Here is a 22132-nt window from a genome sequence, read left to right on the forward strand (position 1 = left end):
GGAGAAAAAAAAGCAAAGTTTATATTCCTAGAATAACATTGAATACTGGCACCTTATTATCATTACCTTTTGTCTGCTATAGAAAACAGTTTCCCTTTGTATTAGCATGTTCTATATTTATTAAAAAATCAGAAAAACAGAGTTTTGATTCTTTAGGATTGTATATTAAAAAATCTTTATTCTCTTACGGACAATTATACGTTGCTTTATTAAACTGTAAGAATTCAAAAAGAATTTTTATTCAAATTGCATCCGAGAATAAATCAGAAATTGAAAATATTGTTTAGCTAGAAATTTTTCAGTAATTCAAAAATATGTAACTTTGAAGATCGTCACATTAAAACAGACGTATGTTAATTCATAAAAACCATGAAAAAAAATACGTGAAAAATGTGGAAAGGGTTTTAAAAGAACAGATGGATTAAAATGACACAGAAAATGTCACAACATTAAACTAACAGAATGAATTATTGTTTTAAAAGCTTCATTGTGTTTGTCTATGTAATAATACCTCCTCTTGAATTCTGTCTTTTACTTAATAAAGTCCTCAAGTAATTAAGAATTTTATATTTGGGTAAAGTAGACATGGACTAGAAAGAGATTTGAAATGTAAAAGTTCAACTAAGTTAAATTAAACTAATAATGGTACTTCAGAGACACATAGTGAGTAAGGGGCAGTGAATAGACAGAGGGAGACCTATGATTAGTGACTTAAAAAACCCTAAAAACTAGGTATGACTTAAGTACTAAATTGCCTATATTTTTTAACATTTATAATGGTAAAACATTAGATAAATAAGTATTTTATTGGGGGGAGGTGGAGAGGGAGTGAGGGGGAGCTCACTCAAATATATAATTTGATTAAAAATTACGTTAAAACAAGCAAACAACTACGTATATCGAGGGGGAGCTGAAGGGGAGAGGGGGGGGGCTGAGACTCACTTTCGTCAATACAACTATATAATATAGGGAGATATATATATATATATGTATAAAGGTATACAAATGCATGCAAAACAGTTTCCAGCGCTGCCCCATGCTTGCTTTCCCCTCACTGTACTCTACATTTTTCCTATAACTGTAATGAACGTCGTTAAGTATATGCTATATTATATGGTACTCGTTTCGTGGCAGTGCCGTAGAAAGAGAGAAGAACAATGTTATTGTTGTTCACTCGACGTTATCGTTCTCTTTAGTACCGCTGGCCTATTTCTTTATGATGACTTCCTCTGCATTGGCATATCAAACGTATGGTTGTAGGTATACAAGGCTGTGTTCGCTTGCTCGCTCGTTTTACTGGTTAACTCCCCATATAAGGTGGGGCTACAGAAGCTTAACGTTAAGAAAGAAATGACCGAACTGACCGATTAGAGCAAAAATCGAGCACTCGTAAAGGTTTTCACAATACATGAAAATGGTTGTTGGTGAATGTTGTTTAGAAATTAGCTTAAAAGTGTTCAGACTGTGGACAGAGTAAATACATTTAGTACAGTTAGGTGCATACATTGTATTCTTATTCTTGGTACGTTAAAATAGTGTAGGGAGCCAGAAAAAACCCATGAGATATGTGGGGGGCTTGGAGGACGTGAAACTAAATGTCGAAATCACGTAAAAAACAATCGAATTTTACCTCATTTTGCGGGAGGGCTATTCGTAACAATCTTTTTTAGTGTGGTGGCGTAAGGGATATGGGAAGGGGGGAATCGTGACTATCCCGCACAAAAGAACTAAATATATAAAGTTAATCTAGGAGCGGCGTTGGCTCAGTGGTAAGCGTGTTTGTTACTGATACAACGCGCTTCTAGGGGTCGTGGGTTCGATTCTTGGTAAATGCAGATTTTTTTAACAACTGTTTTCATCGAGAAAAGTTGCTATGTAACCCCGGCTATTTCGGGACGGGTTCTTCAGTGGAATTTTTCTTCAGAGTAATTCTAGGGTTTTTTCCTTGCCCCACAGGTTTTCGAGCCTGGGTAAATGCGAAACAGTGTTAGGACTATAGGTGAGAATTAGCGGATCCGATGCCAGGCGTCGGGCAGGGATCGCCGGCCTTACTGGCGAGGAGAGGTTGATGGAACATGGAGCTTCTTCGGGGATGCTAATTAGCCTGGATCCGATGCTCCGGCAGAGAGCGCTGGCTTAACCTGCGAGGAGTGGACATTCTGGAATATGGAGTCTTCTCCGGGGACAGGCCACACAGTGGCGAGTGGACCCGATGTACCATTGGTGCAGAGAGTGTCAGCTTAACTGGCAAGGTGTTGCACCGGAGATACTCACACTGTGCCCATGGATTCAGGTATGATATCAGTAAAAAGGGTTGGAAATGGATGTGGCAATACACCCCCACACATAGGCGGTGAGTGGGTGGCCCCGGTGACTAGGCCAGTAGGCTGTCGCGGTAACTTGGTAGGAAAAAAAATATTTATGTATAAAGTTAATCTATCTATTTCGTGGGCAGTGTAAAAGTGATGGATATTAGTAGTAATAACTTATTAAATGTTAACACGTTAAAATCCTTCTTATAAAAAATAGTGTAAAAACTAGTTTGCATAGTGGACTAAAATAAATATCAAGTGGGGAAACCGTGGAAGGCTGTAGCGAACTTTTTTAATATTGTAGGGGCTCTAAGGAGATTTTGGTGGTAGGGCTATGAAAAATATTGTTGTAATCGTCACTTCAAGGTGTGTGTATGTGTTTTTTTATAAAGTTTGACTTCATAAAAATAACGTAAAAACTGATGGAATTTTACCTTATTTAGAGAGGTGGTTAAGGGGGTTGGAGGGGTGTCTGTGTAGAATAACCCTTTAAAATTACTACATAATATAGAAAGACATAATATGAAGATTTGATTTTTCACTGTTATCGTCCTTGGATACATATGGTTTAATCTGAAGCATTTTTGCGTTTCTGTACCCTTCGCAACAACCAAATTTTATCTACAAATGATGACTGGTGTTGAATTCTAAGTTAGTGAATCTTGTAATCTTGTAAGGGTAAGTGAACCTTGTAATGTTGTATGTGTTTTAACTGTGTTTTACCATCAATGTTTCACTTAGCATTTTATCATTAGCATATTTTTACAGATTAACTTTCATTTTAGCTTATTATTTTTCTTGCGTATTCTATTTAATTTTTTTGTAAACATGGAAAGGACTAAAGACTAAATCGATAAGTTGGAAGCATTGATAATAAAATTACCGAACTTAAATGTAGATTAGAGACCACCAAAAATTCTGATAACCTTTCGAGATCAGCTCAGAAGAACACGTCTTATATTTTCTTGTCTTGTGTGAATAAGACCCTGGTCTGGCAGCCCTCTACGAATAATTATACAATCGCTTTTTTAATACATACGGTGGCTTAGTAGAGGAACTAGGCTGCTGATCGTTTTTCACATCTCTTCCACCTGATGATTTTCATGTCTCGTCTATCAAGTCACGTACTGATTTTAGTGATTCTGCTTCATCGATGTACTTTCATATATCTGCTCTACGGTCTAAAATCTCAGCTAGTGTTTTTTAAATTCCATCAATGGGTGACAAGTTTTTGACCTCACCAGACGCCTCGACTCTGAAAAATACGTGGCAGCACTGAAAAAATTTGAGAAGTTAGTCTACCAGAGCACTTGCAAACACTTCAAGAGCCCTGGTCCAGCCCTATTCACATGATTAGAAAAAAGGATGGCTCTTGGCGTATCTGTGACGATTATTGGTGCCACAACGCCTGTACGACACAAAAAAATTTCCTATCCCTTACTTGCATGATTACTTGATCAATTTTCTCGGCAACAAGTTATTCCTGGATCTTGATCATTACAGAGCATACTGTCAAATCCCGTAGCTCCTACTAATGTGGTAAAAATTGCCATTACCTCTCCTTTTAGAGTGGTTGAGTACGTCTCTATACTATTCGGTCTCGAAAACGCCGTACAGTATTTTTAAAGTTACGTCAATAGGGCTCTGGGTGATCTAAATTTCATTTTTGTCTACTTAAACGATATTCTGGTTTTTTCCTCTACTAATGAACATCAAAAATATCTAGAATCGTTTTTGAGCCCCTCACATTTTTTGGTTTGAAAATTAATATTTCTAAATGTAAGTTTGTTAAATTGGAGATAATCTTCCTTAGTAACCTCATTGACCAGGAAGATTTTAGACCTTCCCAAAACAAAGTACAGGTGATTGCTGACTATCATAGGCCTAAGACCATTGTCGACAAGGCAACTATTTTGTCATATCTCTTTTCTAATTGCAAACTAAAATTCTGATCTGAACTTGTTATCAACGAGACAATCACTGTAAATTTATATTATAACTTTTGTGATCAAAGATTACATATTTAAGTAATTCTAAGCTTAAAATGTTGTGTCCTAGTATTTATCTTTTCTTTGTAAACAAATTTTATGTATATTTTTACCAATACCGTTGTGACTTGGCTGAAATATAACTGAGTTTTATATAATTCTAAAATTCTTTTTACTTTCATAATACTACATGTTTTTTAATTTTACAAAGAACTGCGTTACTGGAGGTTAAGGAATGTGTGGGAACTCAATCCAATTGGCCAAAAGTAGAAGCATTCCCCTCTTCCTACGCGTCTCTCATGTATCGGTTTCGTCGAGCTGGTCTGTTACGCAGTTCAGCTCATACTCAGTCGTTGCTCAAGCTTACTCAATCTGGGCTGTACTTATAGCTCGTGCTAATTAGCACATGTAGTTAAACATACTGAATCAATAAGTTATTGTTATCTTTTGTAGCTAAGAGAAGCGAGCAATCATCCTGGCTTGATCCACCTCCCAATAAATCTCTTGAACACAGCAAACTTAGGGCTGCTCTGTTCCTGGTTGGTGACATAACCAGCACTGCAGTACTGGCTACAAGATGTTCGCTTAAGTTTTTCTAAAAAACAGCAAATTTTCAATCGATCATAATAATTTTTTAATGGAGGTTAAGATATTATCATGAATCATAACTATTAATTTTTTGAAAAACTTTTGTCAGAAAATTCAAATTTTAAACTGCTGATTATGTCTTATATTTTTAGGAAATGACTTTTTTTAAAGATATTACAGCATCTTTCGAAGTGATTGTAATAATTTTTGATAAAAGTTGAAGATAACATCAAGTATCATTCCTGACAATTTGTAGCGCCTCAGCTTGGCATACAAACTTCGCGCTGTTTACGTAAGCTAATTAAATCAGTTTACCTAAAAAGTCTTGTAAGCTAAAGTTAAATAGCACTTTTTTCTCTCACCTCACACACAAAATTTTCTTAAAATATTATTAAGTAAGAGATGACATCGAAAGGCATTCTTGCCCATGCTGCCCTGCACACTGTCTCTCAGATACAACCTACAGCGTCTTCACTTCGAGATGCTCAAATGCCAAGATACGCAGCCTTTTACGAGAAGTTTGCCGACATCTTTGGACCAAACTTCAGCCCCGTCCAGGTATCAGGCCTTCCTGTCAGGCACACTATCGTAACTACTTGGCCACGCGTCTTCGAGCGTCCTTATAGGTTGGTCGATGACACACTAGTAGCTGCTAAAAAATCTTTTGCAAATCTCCTTGAAAAAGGTATCATTTGATCGTCTTCGAACTAATAGGCAATCCCATTACATATGGTGCTGAAGGAGAACTCCTGGTGCGTCACAATAGATTACAGTAGACTGAAAGTCTGCACCATACCCGATGGGTACTCATTGCCCATCATAGGAGACCTTTTGTAGGAGAGCAACGGTAACATCTTTTCAATAATTAATTTACAAAAAGCTTTTTACCAAATCCCTGTAGCCATATTTTCCATTGACCTGAATAACCTCCGCTCGTACAATTTTTGTATCTAGTTCACGAAAAAAAATTTCAAGTGCGGAGTCGACTGCAATGAAACTGCATATGACACAAGAAGTCATTAAAAAAATTGGTAAATACAGACATTACTTCTTTAAGACATGACAACAACCTGCATTTAATTTGTTTTGTTAAAAATTTAAAATAGATGGTCATCTAGTGGTTTTGAGATTTTTTTTTCATCTTGAAATTACCTTAGTTCCTTTAAAGGAAAAATTACCTATCAAAACAGGAATTTTTTGCTGTTCTTTACCCAAGTGCAAAAATAGGTGTTTCAGTCAGGAAAGCTGAACTTAAACTTAAAATAGCCTTGTAGACCAAATTCAAAAAAATTAAATACTAATATGTCATTTAAAAATAAGGATTTAGTTGTTAAAAAAATTTGTGTACTTTTAGTTACATTTTCTTTGTTACTCGTGAAATTGACTGAAAATGTTAGCCTTCTACTATCAAATTATTTCTAAATTTTTTTCACTTGTTAAATGAATCTTATAACATCTTGTTAACAATTTATAACAAGCTTCCCCTTGTATTGTTGAAGATTTGTTATTTTACTTCTCTTAAATTTTTCTTGTCAAATATAAACCTTGAAAAATTAACTTATAATGTTGTTGTATTTTAACGATAATTTATAAGCTTGATTAAAAAATCCAGAATGATTACAAATTGTTTTTAAAGATTTATTGAACGACGGTTAATTGATTGACATAGAAGAAAAGTACTCTATTTGTTATAAAACTACTTTCCATACTTTTCAAACATTTAGCGTAAAAAGAAATATTCCAACATTTTTTCTGTACCTACCGATTCATTGATCAATAAACATGTAAATTCAGTTATTTTTTTTTATTTACTTCTACACTTTTTTATGTTTTATTCGTGTATTTTAATTAAGTTGCTGATTTTGTACAGATTTTTAATTTGTATTTTGTGACTGAAATAATAAAAATAGTTTTGATTTAAAAATAAGAGTTTATATAGCTATAACAAACTAAAAATATCTTATAAAAAAGTACTACGATACATCCGATATAAAGTATAACTTTTCTAAAAAAAATTGTGCTTCGAATAATCTAATCTTTAATAAAAAACGTTACATTTCAGATTATAAGTATCTGAGTACTCTTTCATGATTACAAGATGTATTTTTCTCTCTTAATGCGTAATGGACTACAATAATTTGGGCTCATTAGATTCCTGAAAGTAACAGCTAGACAGATGTTCTTGTCAGTTTACATAATATAATCGATGAAATATTTCATTCATAGTAAATTATTAAAGTAGAGTAGTCGATTAAGTAGAAACTCTTGTGTATGTTGAATATCCTTGATGATAAAAATTGTGTTTAAAATGTGGCTCTCTAATTGGAGGTTAATTTTCTCCATGACTTGCAGCGATTGTTTTAGAGTACCCTAAAATTTTTATTATTTTCTCTTGTATAGAATTGGTTGAATTACATTAAAGACATGTAAATGATTGCATCCTCACAGTACATGCAGATTTTATTTCCATCAGTGTACATAAATTGAATAGCCAAAATTTTTTCATGCAGCTTATTCTTGGAACAAAAGTTAACTTTACAAAAAATTACAATAGTGTTTTCTATATTTGATTAATACTTTAATCTTGATAGTTTAAAATTGAGATTATAAAATATTTATAACACGAAAGTGAAATAATATAGAAAACGTTATCTACCTTATTTTATTGAAAGATATATCAAAGATAGAATGAATATTGTTAGTAAGTTGAAAAATGTAACGTCTTTGTTCAATAATTAAAAAACAGTCTTCAAGCTTCTAATTATTGTTTTCACTAGAAGTCCACTTAAGTGTTTTCAGAACGAGAGGTGTTACTACAAGAATCAAGTACTTGTAGTGAGAAGCAAGTACAAATTCTTAATATTTTAATTAAAAACAATGTTAGTATATATTAAAAACGTTAAGCATATAATTGTGCAAAGAAAATGTAATCATAAAAGTAAAATGTCAATTGTGTACATTGAAACATAAAAATATATTAGAACTGGTAGTGTTGCAAGCAATCTTATAACATATGAAAATTAAGCCGTGTTTTCGACGGTTAAAAGTATAAGAGTTATGTTAAAAATTTTTAATGCCTCAAAAGCTGAATGTATTCAAGTACTTCTTTCACCTTATAAATAAATATTGAGTCATGCTGGCATAATGATTATGAATTAAATGAAGCCTATAACTTTACTGATATTTTTTCGAAATGCCTGTTATATTTATTTTACAACTTACAGAATAATAGTGTCTTAGAAAACAAAAATGCTACTACACCGCAGATGATAAATTTATCGTCCAAAGATGATAACGATAACAACGAAGCTAACGACATACCTCCATCAGCGAGGGGAAGAGGTCATGTAAGAGGGAGAGGAAGAAGCGCTAGCACAAAGATTGAAACTGTTACTCGTGCTCCAAGAAAGAGATCAATAGCTAAAATACCAGCTCTCGATATCACTATGGACAAGGACAACGATAGACAGTCGATTAGTTTGTGGAGAAAGGTCAGTAAATATTTTAAAAAGTTAGAAAATATATATTATTGCAGAGGAATAAATGCTGAACGTGTTGAAAAGTGATTGACATAATCTGTAAAGTACATTTTTGTATTTAAATCATTCATATTTAAAAAAATTTTGTAAAACTTACACACACTTTTAAATTTATCTCATCATAGCTCAAGCCTTAATCTAGTGCTTTTGTATTTTTGTTTTGTAGAGTTTACTCGATCACTGATTTAATAAAAAAAAGAAAAAAATACTGGAATACTAATATAATAATAAAAAGATATTTTAATTAGATACATTTTTCTTTTACGAACTAAGCATTAGGGGGCTTCGACGTTTAGTAATGTAACAAGCAAGGATCTTCTCTAAAATATTTAAAAAATGAATTAATGTTACTTTTTCAAAATTGTCATATCATGGTCATATTTTAAACTGTAAGTCTTGCAATTTATAAAAAAAGTATTAAAATAGCGTCGAAAAGACTTTTCGACTTTCTTACTATCATCTGTTTATACGAAGACAATCTTATTCTTTTTTCAGTTTTTGTAAAATCTCAGTTACCAATATTTTGTTCTAAGAATAAAAGTAGATTTCTTTAAAAAAGCGGTTTTTACGAAAAGATAATTGTTTTCCATTTATAGCGTACTTTTAAAGGTATAGTCAGTTTCTTGATGATTTGCGTAAAGTTACATGTTTAATTGACAGTTTTATAAAAGCCATTTTAAAAAGAAATACATCATTGGCCCGTTATTTCCTTATCACTAATAAATTTGACATGTTTTATCAACATAATCTCTAAATTTTATAAATGTTTGTCGTCCGGTTTAAAAATGCTCAAGTCCTCCAGTGCATCATATCCATGTAACATACGAGGTGTGTTCAAAAAATAATTCTCATTTCATGAAAAAAAAAATTTATTTATTCATCAATATCTATTTTGTCCCCTTCAAAAAATTCCCCTTGGATATAATACACTTGTGCCAACGCTTTTACCAATCCTCGTAATACTTTTGAAACTCGACCTTTGTAATAGCTTTTAGCTCTTTCAGCGATTTGCTTTGAATGTCATCTATGCTTGGAAAACGACGGCCTTTTCATGTTCTCTTTATTTTCGGAAATAGAAAAAAGTCAAATGGAGCCATTTTTGGCGAATATGGAGGCTGAGGCATCGTTACAGTTTTGTTTTTGGCCAAAAATTCACGAATAAGCAATGAAGTGTGAGCAGGTGCATTATCGTGGTGCAAAAGCCATGAATTGATTGCCACAAATCCAGACGTTTTTTTCGAATTGCTTCATGCAAACGGCGTTGAACTCGTAGGTAGTACTTCTTATTGATTGTTTGACCTTGTGGCAAGAATTTATGATGCACTATGCCACTTTTTTCACGTTTTCATAGGTTGTTGATGTGCTTGGGCGTCCAGGTCGTTCGTCATCTTCAACGTTTTCGCGGCCATCTTAGAAACGCTTATACCACTCGTAAATCCTTGCTTTACTCATAGCAGACTTACCGTATGCCTTTGTTAACATTTCACAAACTTCACTACACTTTATTTTATTTTTTACGCAAAAATGAATACAAATTCTTTGATCCATTTTTTTTCACAAACGTAAATCGCTGAGCTCAAAAAACACGTCTAACGCTAGCGGCTGTCACTCAAAAAGTAAGCAATAAATATTGCAGAAAATTGTATCGTACTTCAGGGGCATGTGTACCAACGTAATAAAAAAAAATTTTATACAGGCGGACTCTCCAAACCCGCGAAATTTAAAAATTCTCATTACTTTTTGAACACACCTCGTATAACATTCAAATAAGTTGATGTTGTAAAACAGACTTTCTACCCGTAAAATTTTTCTTCTTGGATTCTTAAAAAAGTGTCAGTGAAACACTATTTCAAACTTAACAATATCTACTGAAAAAGTCCAATCTATGCATGATTGTTATGTGACTGCATTCACCGTAACGAAGCTTGCTAGCATTATCTGTGGCTTGCAATTTTGTATGTCGGCACTATTCCAACTCATCGAAACGTTCAACGTTGTTAACGTATAAGTGGCAGGTACGAAAAAGTAGCATTTATAATTTATATTTGTCTTACAAAAACGGAAAAGAATTTTAACATTTAAGAAAAGAAAGTTCAGTGTAATAAATAAGTTTTTTTTGTATTAAAAACTAAAAACACTTTGAATGGAATAATCGAAAGTGATCTTGTATTTATGATTTCTATAAAAATTAGTTAATAGAAAATTGGTATCAAGAAGTAAACAAGGTGCTGTTGGTTTTCAGCACCTTTAATATAGAAAACAAAAGAGAATTCACACGTTATTTACTGAAATGCACATTATTTACTGGATTGAGGACAGAATCGGCAATTTATTCGAAACTAAGTCAAAAATTAAGTACTCCAATTTATTTGTATTTCCTCTGCATATTTTTTTGTTGCGACGTTTTGCTGGCTTTTTTTGTCAGACTCATTAAGGGCCTTCAGTAAATTAGCGAGAGATTCTACCTTATTAACAGGTTTACCTCAAGTCATTTTTATTAGTTATTAATTTTATTGCTAATTTGACACAAAATGATAACAAGAGGCACAAATCTGGTACTTAAAAGAATTATATAAGTTCAAAGTTTTCATAATCTATTAAATATGAAAGCTTAAAAAATGTAACGCGTGATTTTTAAAGTTGCATCTTAATATACGACAAAAACATCGGTACAAGAACCTTGGTATTCTTTTACAGCTACATGATGCAACTTTTCAGCTTCAACTGTCAATGGATAATGACGAATTAAGGGTTACATTATTCTTTGAAGTATAAGCTTTGTATCTCTTCTAATTAGTTCGCATCAAGTTAGCTATACCATTGATGAATCATAAATAAAAATATACTATGGTAAAGCTGTTGATAAGGTAGAAACTCCTACTAATTTACTGAATGCCCTTGAGATAAATAAATTAATTTTACGTTTTTACGGATTCCTGATGTACAAACACATAACTAAAAATAATACAAAACTTTAATTTTTACCTCACATATTTTATGGGAGCCATTGAATACATAAAATATTGTTACGTTGAAGATGGTGTAACAGTTAGTTTTATATTTAGGTCTAAGCTTTTGCAAAACAGCCTGGAGACATGATAGAAATGTTTAACTACGGAGCACTGAGGTGGCAACAAAATGGATGATTGTAGAGAAGGCTAGCTAGCTACTCGGCCATCGACATTTTCACCAACGGCTCGTAACCGGCCATTTATTTGGAATTTTCAAGTTGTTTGCCTTTCAAATTGAGATAGTCGTTTGGCCACTAGCATTTGTCACTAGTGACACACTATCTAGCGTTAGAGATTAATTTTTTAAATAGAAGCTAGCTGTCTAGCTGTTGGCATTTACACCAACTGTCACACAGCGTAGTATTGAGACTTAATTTTTTCAAAATAAAAGCTAGTTGCCCGGCCCTCGGCATTTACACCAACTGGTATATAACGTAGTGCTAATACTTGATTTTTTCAAAATAAAAGCTAGATTCCTGGCTGTTGGCACTTACACCAACTAACACACAACGTAGCAGTGATACTTTAAGTATTCGTTTAGTTAAATTTTTCTTTCACCACCTGCCAGGTCACCAATATCTGGATTGAATGGCACGCAGTAGTGGGTCTTACGCGAAAAATTATGGGCATGCTTAAAAATTTACTTTAAGTGTAAATGTTACTTACTTTTGTTTTTGTATAAAAAAAAGGGTTCAAAATTGACCTTCGAAACGAGATCCAGATGGCCGAATTTAATTTAAATCCAAACGAATTGGCTAGGTTCTCTAGGTCACGTATATGCACCGACCGGGAGCTCTAGTTTGTGTGTCTAGTCTGGCTACTGCCTTAGGTATACACCCAAGCTTCCCTGGCCATGATTGGCCACAAATTGGATTGACTGGCTCGTGAAGGAAACCATGGGTTTATAGAGCCGAAAATTTTGCCTCCTTGGCTAGAGGCAATGAGACGTACATAAGTTCTAAGAACTAGTCTGCATCATCTCGTGGTAGGAAGAGGGGAAAATTTTCTATGTTTTTCCGTCTCCCTTTACATATATTGTTTTGATTTTGGGGTAATGCTCATTTGTTAAGGAATATCATATGACAGCGATACTGGTTCTAGCATCCGCTCATCAAAAATAGATCGCATTACAGTTCACGTAATTTTTTGGTTTGATCGCTCTTGATATTATAAGAGTGCTAAGAAAAAAGAAGGAGAAAGATGCAGTATGCTGTTGTCGAGTTTCATTGAGCGAACGTTGGCCAACATCCTGGCTTGAGTGTCGATTTATTCAATTATGTCACCCTTTTTACGAATAACTAAGGCAGAGAAAGAAAGGATAGAAAATAATTATTGAATTTCACTAGACAATATAAACAAATTTGCTAACGCATAAGAAAAGAAGGAGAAGTACACCAGTTCTTATGTCGTTATCTTATTCGGTTTCTCCTTACACGTGCGTCACGATGTGCTAGCTCCGGTGATTGGCATATATGTATGTATGGTGTTTAAGTTAATATAAAAAAGCGGACTTAAAAAGAGAAAAAAAAGAGGAGGAGGTACAGAAAAAAAAAAAAAAAATACGCCAAGTGCAGCCTTAATGTAACAAAATACGCCTATTTTCACAGTTTCTAGAAACATAAACTCACTCGCCTAAGGAAAACTTTACTGTGGTAGTAATCTGAGGCCTGAAGAAATCCAAAGAATAACTTTTTTTAAGTAGTAGCATTTTAACCTTTTCAACATTTGCACTTGAAAAATATTTGCTGAATAATAAAATTCTCTTATCAATAAAATTAGAAAAATAAATTTTTTTTGTTAACTGAATTACCTGAAAACAAATTTTAAAAGCATCCTAATGACGAGAATTTTCCTGATACGTTACTACTTAACTGTTGAAAATAAGTGAGCTTAGAAAAAAAAAGTTAAAAATATATCTTGTACAATAAACTTAAGTCCATTATTATTAATATTCCATATCAAACATAAGACACCTTGCCTCAGCAACGGTTACCCACTAACTTAATATAAGTATCGTCATCAAACATATATTAATCACGCGACCCGAGAGCTCCTACGCATACTCATGGCCTAGCATCTCAGCGCCGCGCGCGTAATTTCAAATTTTTTTATATTCTAACTCACCTTCTTAAATTTGAAATTTCATAATGTTACAAATTCGAATCAATAATGTTTTCATTCAAAATCAATCTTAAATCCTTTCTAAACTTAACAAACTTCATTCTCCCTAGTGCCTTAGTAAAAGTGTCGTTATCTTCTGAGTTTATTTTAACTATATTAATTATACCATTTGAATGATTCTCGTTTACAAAGTGAAAATGTGTTTTGATATATTTTGAGTTTTTTCATACAATTACCAAATTTAGCAATACTAATCGCACCAGAGTTATCTTGAAAAACATTTATCGGTTTATTAAAAATAATTAAGAAATTTTTTTAAATACTCTTATCTATAATATTTCGCTTACGCTTTCGGACAATGCCAGATACTCAGCTGCTGTCAAAGACTTCGTTACGCTCCCTTGTTTCTTAAATTTCCAATGCATTACAGAATTAAACAAATTTACAACGTAAGTACAAGTAGTTGATTTTCTATCAACCACATTATCTGCCCATTCTGCATTAACAGAATAAGTCAAGATATCGAGTTTAAAATTTCTTTCATACGGTAACTTAATGTCTCTTGTTACGTACAAATACTTTAAAATTCTTATCGTATATTTGTAATGAGTTTGATTTGAACAGTTTTGCAATCTACTTGAATAGTTTACGCTATAGCTGATATCTGGTCTTGTTCCTGAGCTTATTCATTGTAGTGCTCCTATCAAATTTCTGAAGTTTTTAAATTCAGATGCCGACTGTGCGGGTTAACATTTTAAGTTTTTTTCCATTGGAGTTTCATATAATTTTGCGTTTATTGCACATCATACTTTTCTGCTAAAGATTTCATATATCTTTCTTGATCTAATGTCATTATACCACTTTTACGATTATAGTCAATGTTTATACCAAAATATGTATTAACATCACCTATGTCTTTCATCTTAAATTTTTTTAATACCTTTTTAGTTTTGTTAATTTTATTTTGATTTTTACTACATACCAATAAATCATCAACAAAGAAAATTACGTACATTGAATCATATTCATCATGTATATAATACAAACAATAATCATTCAAAAAACTATTTCCACATCCATGTGATTAATAAATAATTAGATGATTTTGTAAACCTGCTTTTTTGAACCTGCATACTCTGTCTGTTTCATCATTATAACCTTCCGGCTGTTTAACATACACTTCAGATTTTACATTTCTATTCAAGGAAGCTGATTCCACATCCATTTGATTAATAACTAGATTATTTTGTAAACAATAAGCCGAAAAAATTTTAAGGGTTTGTGTTTTTGCTACAGGTAAATATTAAAGCCAATTTTTTCTTTTTGTTCAAAACCTCTTACTACTAATCTAGCTTTATATCTACTGTCTGATTTCTTGGTATGCACCCATTTTGAATCGATAATTTTCATCCCATTTATTATTTTGTTTGACCTCCGGCACTTTTACAAATATTTGACTTCCATACAATTTTATATTATTTAAGTTTCGCTTAACTCCCATCATAATTTTATGTGGAGTTTTACTTTCAAATATATTTAATAACGTATGTAACGAGGCAAAATGGCCTCAATATCAAAAATGCTCTCGCTGATGCAACGTGTATACAAGAAGCATTAATTTGATGCTTCTCCGAACTATTTGTTTTCGGGAGCTGTATACACGCTGAGAGGAGGGGATGAGGACGCCAACGGACGGACAGCTGAGATGCAGAGACACAGCGGTGCCAGTGGAAAGGGACAGGGAAGGTGCGAACGCGACTACCGAGACACAGCAGCTGCTATGTATGAGAGTGACTGCGAGAGGAGATGCGTGGCGGTGGCAGTGGCGGCGGCCATTGCTTGAGCAAGAGATCGTGAGTGAGTCGGGAGTAGAGCCTCGAACTGCACGCTTAAGCGCGAGCAGCGAGAGCTTCGGTGACTTGACGGGTTTTCGTGGCGAGAGTTGAGAGAGAGAGAGAGAGAGAGAGAGAGAGAGAGAGAGAGAGAGTTTTCGAGAAGGTGCGTTGAGTGTTGAGAGAAGAGAGAGAAGTGTACGTGCGAGACGAGAAGCTGCTGTGTTCTCCCAGGATGACGAGGTCTCCAGGTCGAGGACTACGGCCGCTGAGAGAAGAAGCAGAGAGAGAAGAGTTGAGAGAGAAAGAAGAGAAAGGGTGAAGCCGCAGGATGAACGACCCGCTCGAGGACACCGGACGACATCACGCCGGGTTGGACTCGCGGACGTTTTGACCAGGAGGTGAGGCAGAGAGAGAGAGTTTGGGTTGACGAGACGAGGTTTACGAGAGACCGCGAGGTGCATGGGAGGGCCGCCATTTTCGTGCGTGTTGTCGTGTATTAGGGTAGATAGTAGAGTAGAGTAGAGAGAGAGAGTGTATAGCAGTGTGAGAGATTGGGGGACGGAGTGTGAGTGTGTGCGTAGTAGTGTGGGTCGAGGACGAGTAGGAGCCCCTCCTGGTCCCGGACAAGCAGGACGTGGTGGACGAGCGCTCGCGGCTCGCTGGGTGCGAGGCAAAGTTGCTGAAGCGCCGTCCAGAGGACGAGGTGAAGCGTCGTGTCGTGTATTGTGAAAGGAGATACTGTGTATTAGTGTTAAGTGTTCAATAAAAGAAACAGTGAAAGGTATTTGTTGTGTGTAAATTAATAGTTCTTCCCGTAGAACGGGAGAACTCCCGCGCCTATCCCCCTTTTTCAGGAGCAGAAATCCAAGAGGTGAGAGGGACAACGGTGACGAACGCGATCGAGATTTGCTAGCGCTACGTCGGCGCCTCGTTTTATTTCAGGTCAAGAAGCAGTGTTACACGTTCTGTTTTTTAAGTAAACTGCGGTTTTTACTACTTCTTACCAAAATTTTATATTTAATTTTGGGTCAAATAACAGACACTTTGCTGTCTCCATTACTGATCGATTAAATGTTTCTGCAGTTCCATTTAACTCATACACATATAGAGGGCATGGATCTATTATAATGCCTTTACGCATTGTAAATTCATAAAAACTTTTGTTTATGAAATCTTTCCCATTACCACATCTCAAGTTTTATGACTCTAAAGTTTGCAATGTTGCTTGCAACGAAAATGAAAAAATCATTTAAAAAAATTTTTTTATTATTGAGATGCTTCAAACGCTTCAGCGAGTAATAAGGAGTGCTCCCGTCAATTTTTAGATCATAAAAATGTACCCTTCCCAAAATATAAAAGTTTAAAGATTTATTCCAGTGTATAGGCGTAAAAAATGCGTTTAGGACTTGAGAAATATTGAATTAAGATTTATATAGTCTATACAAATCAAGGTAAGTCTCTGTTCACGCATTAACTCATAAACACCATAAAAAAGAGCTCCTCGCTGAAATACTGCCGCGATATAGCAATGATCCATATTACCCAATGACCCAACAAAGTTAAAATGTGCTGTATACCCATGTACAAATGACTTAAAATATAAAAAATCATCCATACTGAAACGATATTCTTAGTGCTAGTAAAATAAAGTAAATGAAAATTTATATTTCCCGTCCTCGTAAACTTGATATATTAAATATTTTATTGTAAAAATGTTGGCAATAAACAAAAATTTCATGATATTCTACATAAAAAGACTGTACGCCACCGAAGATGGCAGGAAAAATAGAAAAATAGATGACAACGTACAACAGTTCAAGCACTTTTCGTCTTCCGAATCTTGTTATTTATTAAGTTTATCATTAAAAGAAGACCAAAAAATACCTACAATTCTGAAAAATCTGATATCACAAGCTGCACGCCACTAAAAATGCCTAAACTTACAGTGATATTATTAAGTACGTATGGAAGTAATAAGTAACAACAATTTTCTTTTTCCGGCATTTGTAATTTCAAGTGTTATGTCGAAAAAATGACTAAAAAATACAGAATATTAGGGAAAAGTTATTATCACAGGCTGCACGCTACTAATAATGCATAGACGTCTTCTAATATTACTTAAAACGTATAAATTTAATAAGGTTTAACAATCTTCATCTTTCGGAAATAGTAATTTCTAGTGTTTTATCACATAAACAACCGAAAAATACGGAAATTTTGGGAAAATTAATCATCACAGGCTGCATGGCACTAATAATGTATAATTATCTAATTATGTTACTTAGTACGTGTAAATATAATAAGTTCCAACAATTTTTGTGTTTTTTAATTAATAATTTTAAATGTGTTGTCGCAAAAATGACTAAAAAATACGGAAATTCAGGGAAAAATGATTATTACGGGCTGCGCGCCATTGATAATGCATAGACATTTATAAATATTACTTAGTACGTAGAAATATATAAAGTTTTAAAACTTTTGTCACACGGAACTATTCATTTCAAGTGTTATATCGCAAAAATATCCAAAAAATACGAAAAACAGAGAAAATTTATAATCACAGGCTGCATGCCACTTATAACGCATGAACATTTAGTTTTGTCACTTAGTTTATTTCAGAGTAATAAGTCCCAGAAATTTTAGTCTTCCAGAATTATTGATTTTAAGTGTTTTATCGCAAAAATGGCTGAAAAGTACGAAAATTTATGGGAAGTTTATTATTACAGGCTGCACGCCATTTATAATGCATAGACATTTATTGATATTACTTAGTCCATATGAGAGTCATAAGTTTTAACAGTTTTCTGCTTCCGAAATTATCAATTTCAAGTATCTTACTAATATATAAAGCAGAAGCGCTAAAACCGTTGTAATCGCTAACCGCGAAAACTACTGAACCGATTTTGTTGAAATTTTGCACACTGATTCATGATACTTCCCAGATGGTTTAAGCATAGTTTTTATCTTCAAAAATTTAATAACAATAGCAATAAATGAGCTCAAAGTTTTGCAAAAACTTGCCAGCTTTTCTCTTTAGTTCAGTAAAATCCGCTAGGTTGCGTCGACATAAAATCGAAGCTACCTGCAACATAATTAAATAAGTGTGGTTATAATAGGCTGGAGCGTCTACGTAGTGATGTAGTCGAGTTTCGGCAACTCAACGAGCTGCATAGCGAATGCTGATGATATTCTTGCAGCTGGGTATCCCGGTTACGGTAGACTCTCTTCTCTAAGGGGGAAGGGACCTAGGTGTCCACTTACCCTGAAACTCGACGAGTGCGATCAAAAAAAAAAAATTAATTCCAACCGATGCCATCTCTGCCACAATACCAGGAGACATATCTAGCCAGAGCACAATCTGGTTCAACTCATCAGAGTTGTGAGGGAGTCCCACCATCCCACCTGGTGCAGTTAGAGAATTTGTGGCTACAAATGTAAGCAAGGAAAAACAGCACTGAGCTCTGTGGGGCATGGGCAGCCACATCGGCTACCTTCTTGATCATCGCGTCCCCAATGCGCTTACCCACATGTTCCCGTCTAACGATGAGCGGTTGGTTATCCGGGAAACGACCCGAGACGAGATATTCTTTGGTCAGCAGCGTACCTTCCTCCATCACAGTCTCCGCACATCGAGACTCCCAGGGTAAGAATCAAGCAACCGTAGCCAGCTCTTCATCATCAGGAATAAGAATAGCCTGGAAGTTTCACCACTGGCGCTTTTTAACGCCATTATAAGTATTTACGTTCCCTATACTTAACCATCAATTTCGTCGGTTCTTTTTAGGATCCACTTAAGTGTAAACTACCTTGCCAACAAATACATTTTTATTACCATTTTCGGAAGCGATTCGTCAACTAAAAGACTATATTAACTCAAGACGGGCATTATTAAACCAAGTCAGCCATTCACTAGCAGACGTCACCTGCGGAGTTGTTCTTTGCAAGGCTCGAAAACCCGGTGACCGACGACCCTATACTACCCTCTTGACTCTAAGCATTCAACCAGGAATCACTGATCCTCTCCAATGTCTGTGTTGGGCAAACCTATAACAGCTATGTAGGAAAAAAAAACTTGATTCAACGGGACAGCCTCCACTGGACAAGTATCACTAACCAATCTCCCCATCTAAGATCACCAAAACAACTGAATCTGCAACTAAAAAAGGTGCTTTAGACACCAACGTCTTCGACGTTATACCGGGAGACGTTGGGAAAGAGCACTACAACTAGCCCCAAAGCTTCGGACTTTGTAATTTTTCTCCCAATCAGTCTGGGTCTTCAACAGCAAGTCAGAGAAGATCACCCTGAGGTATCCAGGCAGTCACAACTGCTGTTAACTGCAGTCAAGAAAGAGTTGACTTAAGAAGCTCACCGGTCTTTTTTAGGGCCATCGGACGTCAAACTACCTTGCCACCAAATATATTAGAACTTAACAAAGTTGACAGAAAACACACTTTAGGGGTCACACAAATTTTAAGCATGCCAAAAGTCGCAAGAGGGTGAATCGGAAGAAAAACTTGAAGTGTATCTAATAAATACAACTTTACTTAGGCGTCAAGAAACTGACGCAGAAAATTTATCGAGATTGAAACAGCAGCGTCAAAATCGACAACTAAAGAGTCCATTACGTGAGAGATCAGCTTTTCATTGTACCCTCACAACAATCTCTGAAATCTTTAAAGATCCTACTTCAGATTTTTTAATGAGTAGAAAATGTATTTGTGTTTTTGTGGCAATAAAAATGTAGGGTTTAAGGTCCAGGACTTTGTTGCTCTGGTAATAAAGTTGTGAGATATGAGAAAAAAAAATTTTTTTTTAATATAAATTTTTTGGGGGTTCAAAATCTTAACAGCTTTAAAAAATAGCCGTTTTCGTGAATTAAACGGGAGAAACTGTAAATCAACGGCTTCTTATGGCCACCGATTATTTTATGGCATAAAGAACACACGGTACTTTTCAGCATAATAATTTTTTTGAATTTTTACACCTCATTATTTAACTAAATAAACTATATGGATTCCGAAAAAGTATGTTTTTAATAAGAAGATTTTTGTTCTGAGATGTATCAGGAATATGTGTAAAATTTTTAACTGAAAATGTTTCACATTACATGTCAACACACTACGGTGTTTTATTTAGTAAGTCTCGGGCGAAGCCGAGACGGGGGGCTGCTAGTTATGTCATAAAAATTCTTTTATGTTCTCTGTTAGGCGGGAAAACCATTTTATTTGACTGATTTTACAATTAAAAAAAAAAAAATAAAAAAATTATATACTTCAGATCATACCTAATAGAAAATTCTGCAAAACGAAAAAAACTCTTGTCGCTTGGAGACTTTTTTTTTCTTTAAAAGATTTTTTTGGACTTTGAAAAAATTTGGAGAGCTACCCGTTAACTAAAAAACAAAAATCTGATCCAGCAGTGCCTGCTTGACTATTGCCTCTCCTATGGCCTTTTACCTTGCGTCACTACATATACACGGAAAAAAGACTGGCACGGCGGGTCGCCACTGAGAAAGAAGACAGCGCGCTCTATAGCCTGGATCGCTGCTCATCCAAGCTCAGGGCTCGCGGCAAACAGTGGTAGAGCATGGACGGGGTATGGCTTGGCTTCGAAGCCATGCCGCTCGCAGTGTCTGCTTTCTCCTCTTCACTTGTTCTCACCGTAAATGCTAGAAAAATATTTGTTGATTTTTTTTACCAAGTTTTGTGCATGTTGAAAGGTAAGTGAAAGACCTGATTGATAGAAAATTTTCCGCCCTACACGCTTGGTTTTTTTTTCCTTTTGCTATTTGCTACCTTTTATAAGATATAAATACAATAAATTTTAAATACCATTTTAACATTGACCCACCAATTTAAAGAGGTTTTCATTACACCGGCACACAAAAAAAAATGGACTGCACTTTTGACCAGACCCACTTATCTTTATGTATACTGACGCGCTGAATCCGAATCCAAGATCCGTTTGACCCGTACACCCTCAAAATTTCGAGTAAATTGCGAAAAATGAATGTGCTTAATGAATGTTGCAAATAGCATTTTTGATGCATTCTTCAGTCAGCTTTTCGGTAGTGAGGTTAGTTTTGCGAAATGAAATTTAATTAAGGAATTTAAAAAAAAATACCTTTCGGCTTACTACTTCCTTATATATATATAAATATACATATATATATATACATACAGGTATGGTGCAACATTAAAACAAAGCTTAAAACTCTTAATAGCCGGCTATAGTTACGATGATCTGTAGAAACGACTGCCGGCTTTCCAGATTGGTCGGTGCGTGCGCATCATAACATAGAGCATCATTTGCACGTTTATACTGTTTGGAGGATCTGAAGGATCCAAAGTCTTACTGTATCAAAACGGGGACGTTAAAAATGTTATATCATTGGAGGATTAAGGTGTATAATAAAGATAATTCGACTTCCGATGGAAAGTGACGTACAGCGATGGCTAATTAGATGGCCTTTGAGCTCTTTCTCATGCGGGCTCATAATGTTAATTTAAACACACTTTCACAGTCTTGTATATTTATATATCCATACGTCTAGACCACTCACCATACTACTAAATTAAAAATTTGATGTGCAAGGTGGCTTTTTTGATACTTTATATATTTATGTACAGTGATTGCGGAAAAAATAATACCGGCACACCAAAAAAAATGGACTGTACTTTTGACCAGAAAAACTGAGAAAAATAGCCGAAAATCGTGAAAAATCACATTTTCAGC

The 22132-nt window shown here is 34.8% G+C and overlaps 1 protein-coding gene across 2 annotated transcripts in view; it reads left to right on the plus strand.

Annotated features, from left to right (window-relative positions):
• mre11 (double strand break repair nuclease mre11) overlaps positions 1 to 22132 on the plus strand; it is a 167991-nt gene that overhangs the window by 112236 nt on the left and 33623 nt on the right. For both annotated transcript variants that reach the window (XM_089596247.1, XM_089596248.1), the window contains exon 11: positions 8113 to 8379. In XM_089596247.1, the coding sequence (XP_089452373.1) occupies positions 8113 to 8379 (267 nt within the window). The remainder of the gene's footprint in view (positions 1 to 8112; positions 8380 to 22132) is intronic.

Source organism: Copidosoma floridanum, unplaced genomic scaffold (genome assembly GCF_036245765.1).
Source record: "Copidosoma floridanum isolate Cflo_tuat_1 unplaced genomic scaffold, Cflo_Japanese_pri ptg000030l, whole genome shotgun sequence".
Classification (NCBI taxonomy): Eukaryota; Metazoa; Arthropoda; class Insecta; order Hymenoptera; family Encyrtidae; genus Copidosoma; species Copidosoma floridanum.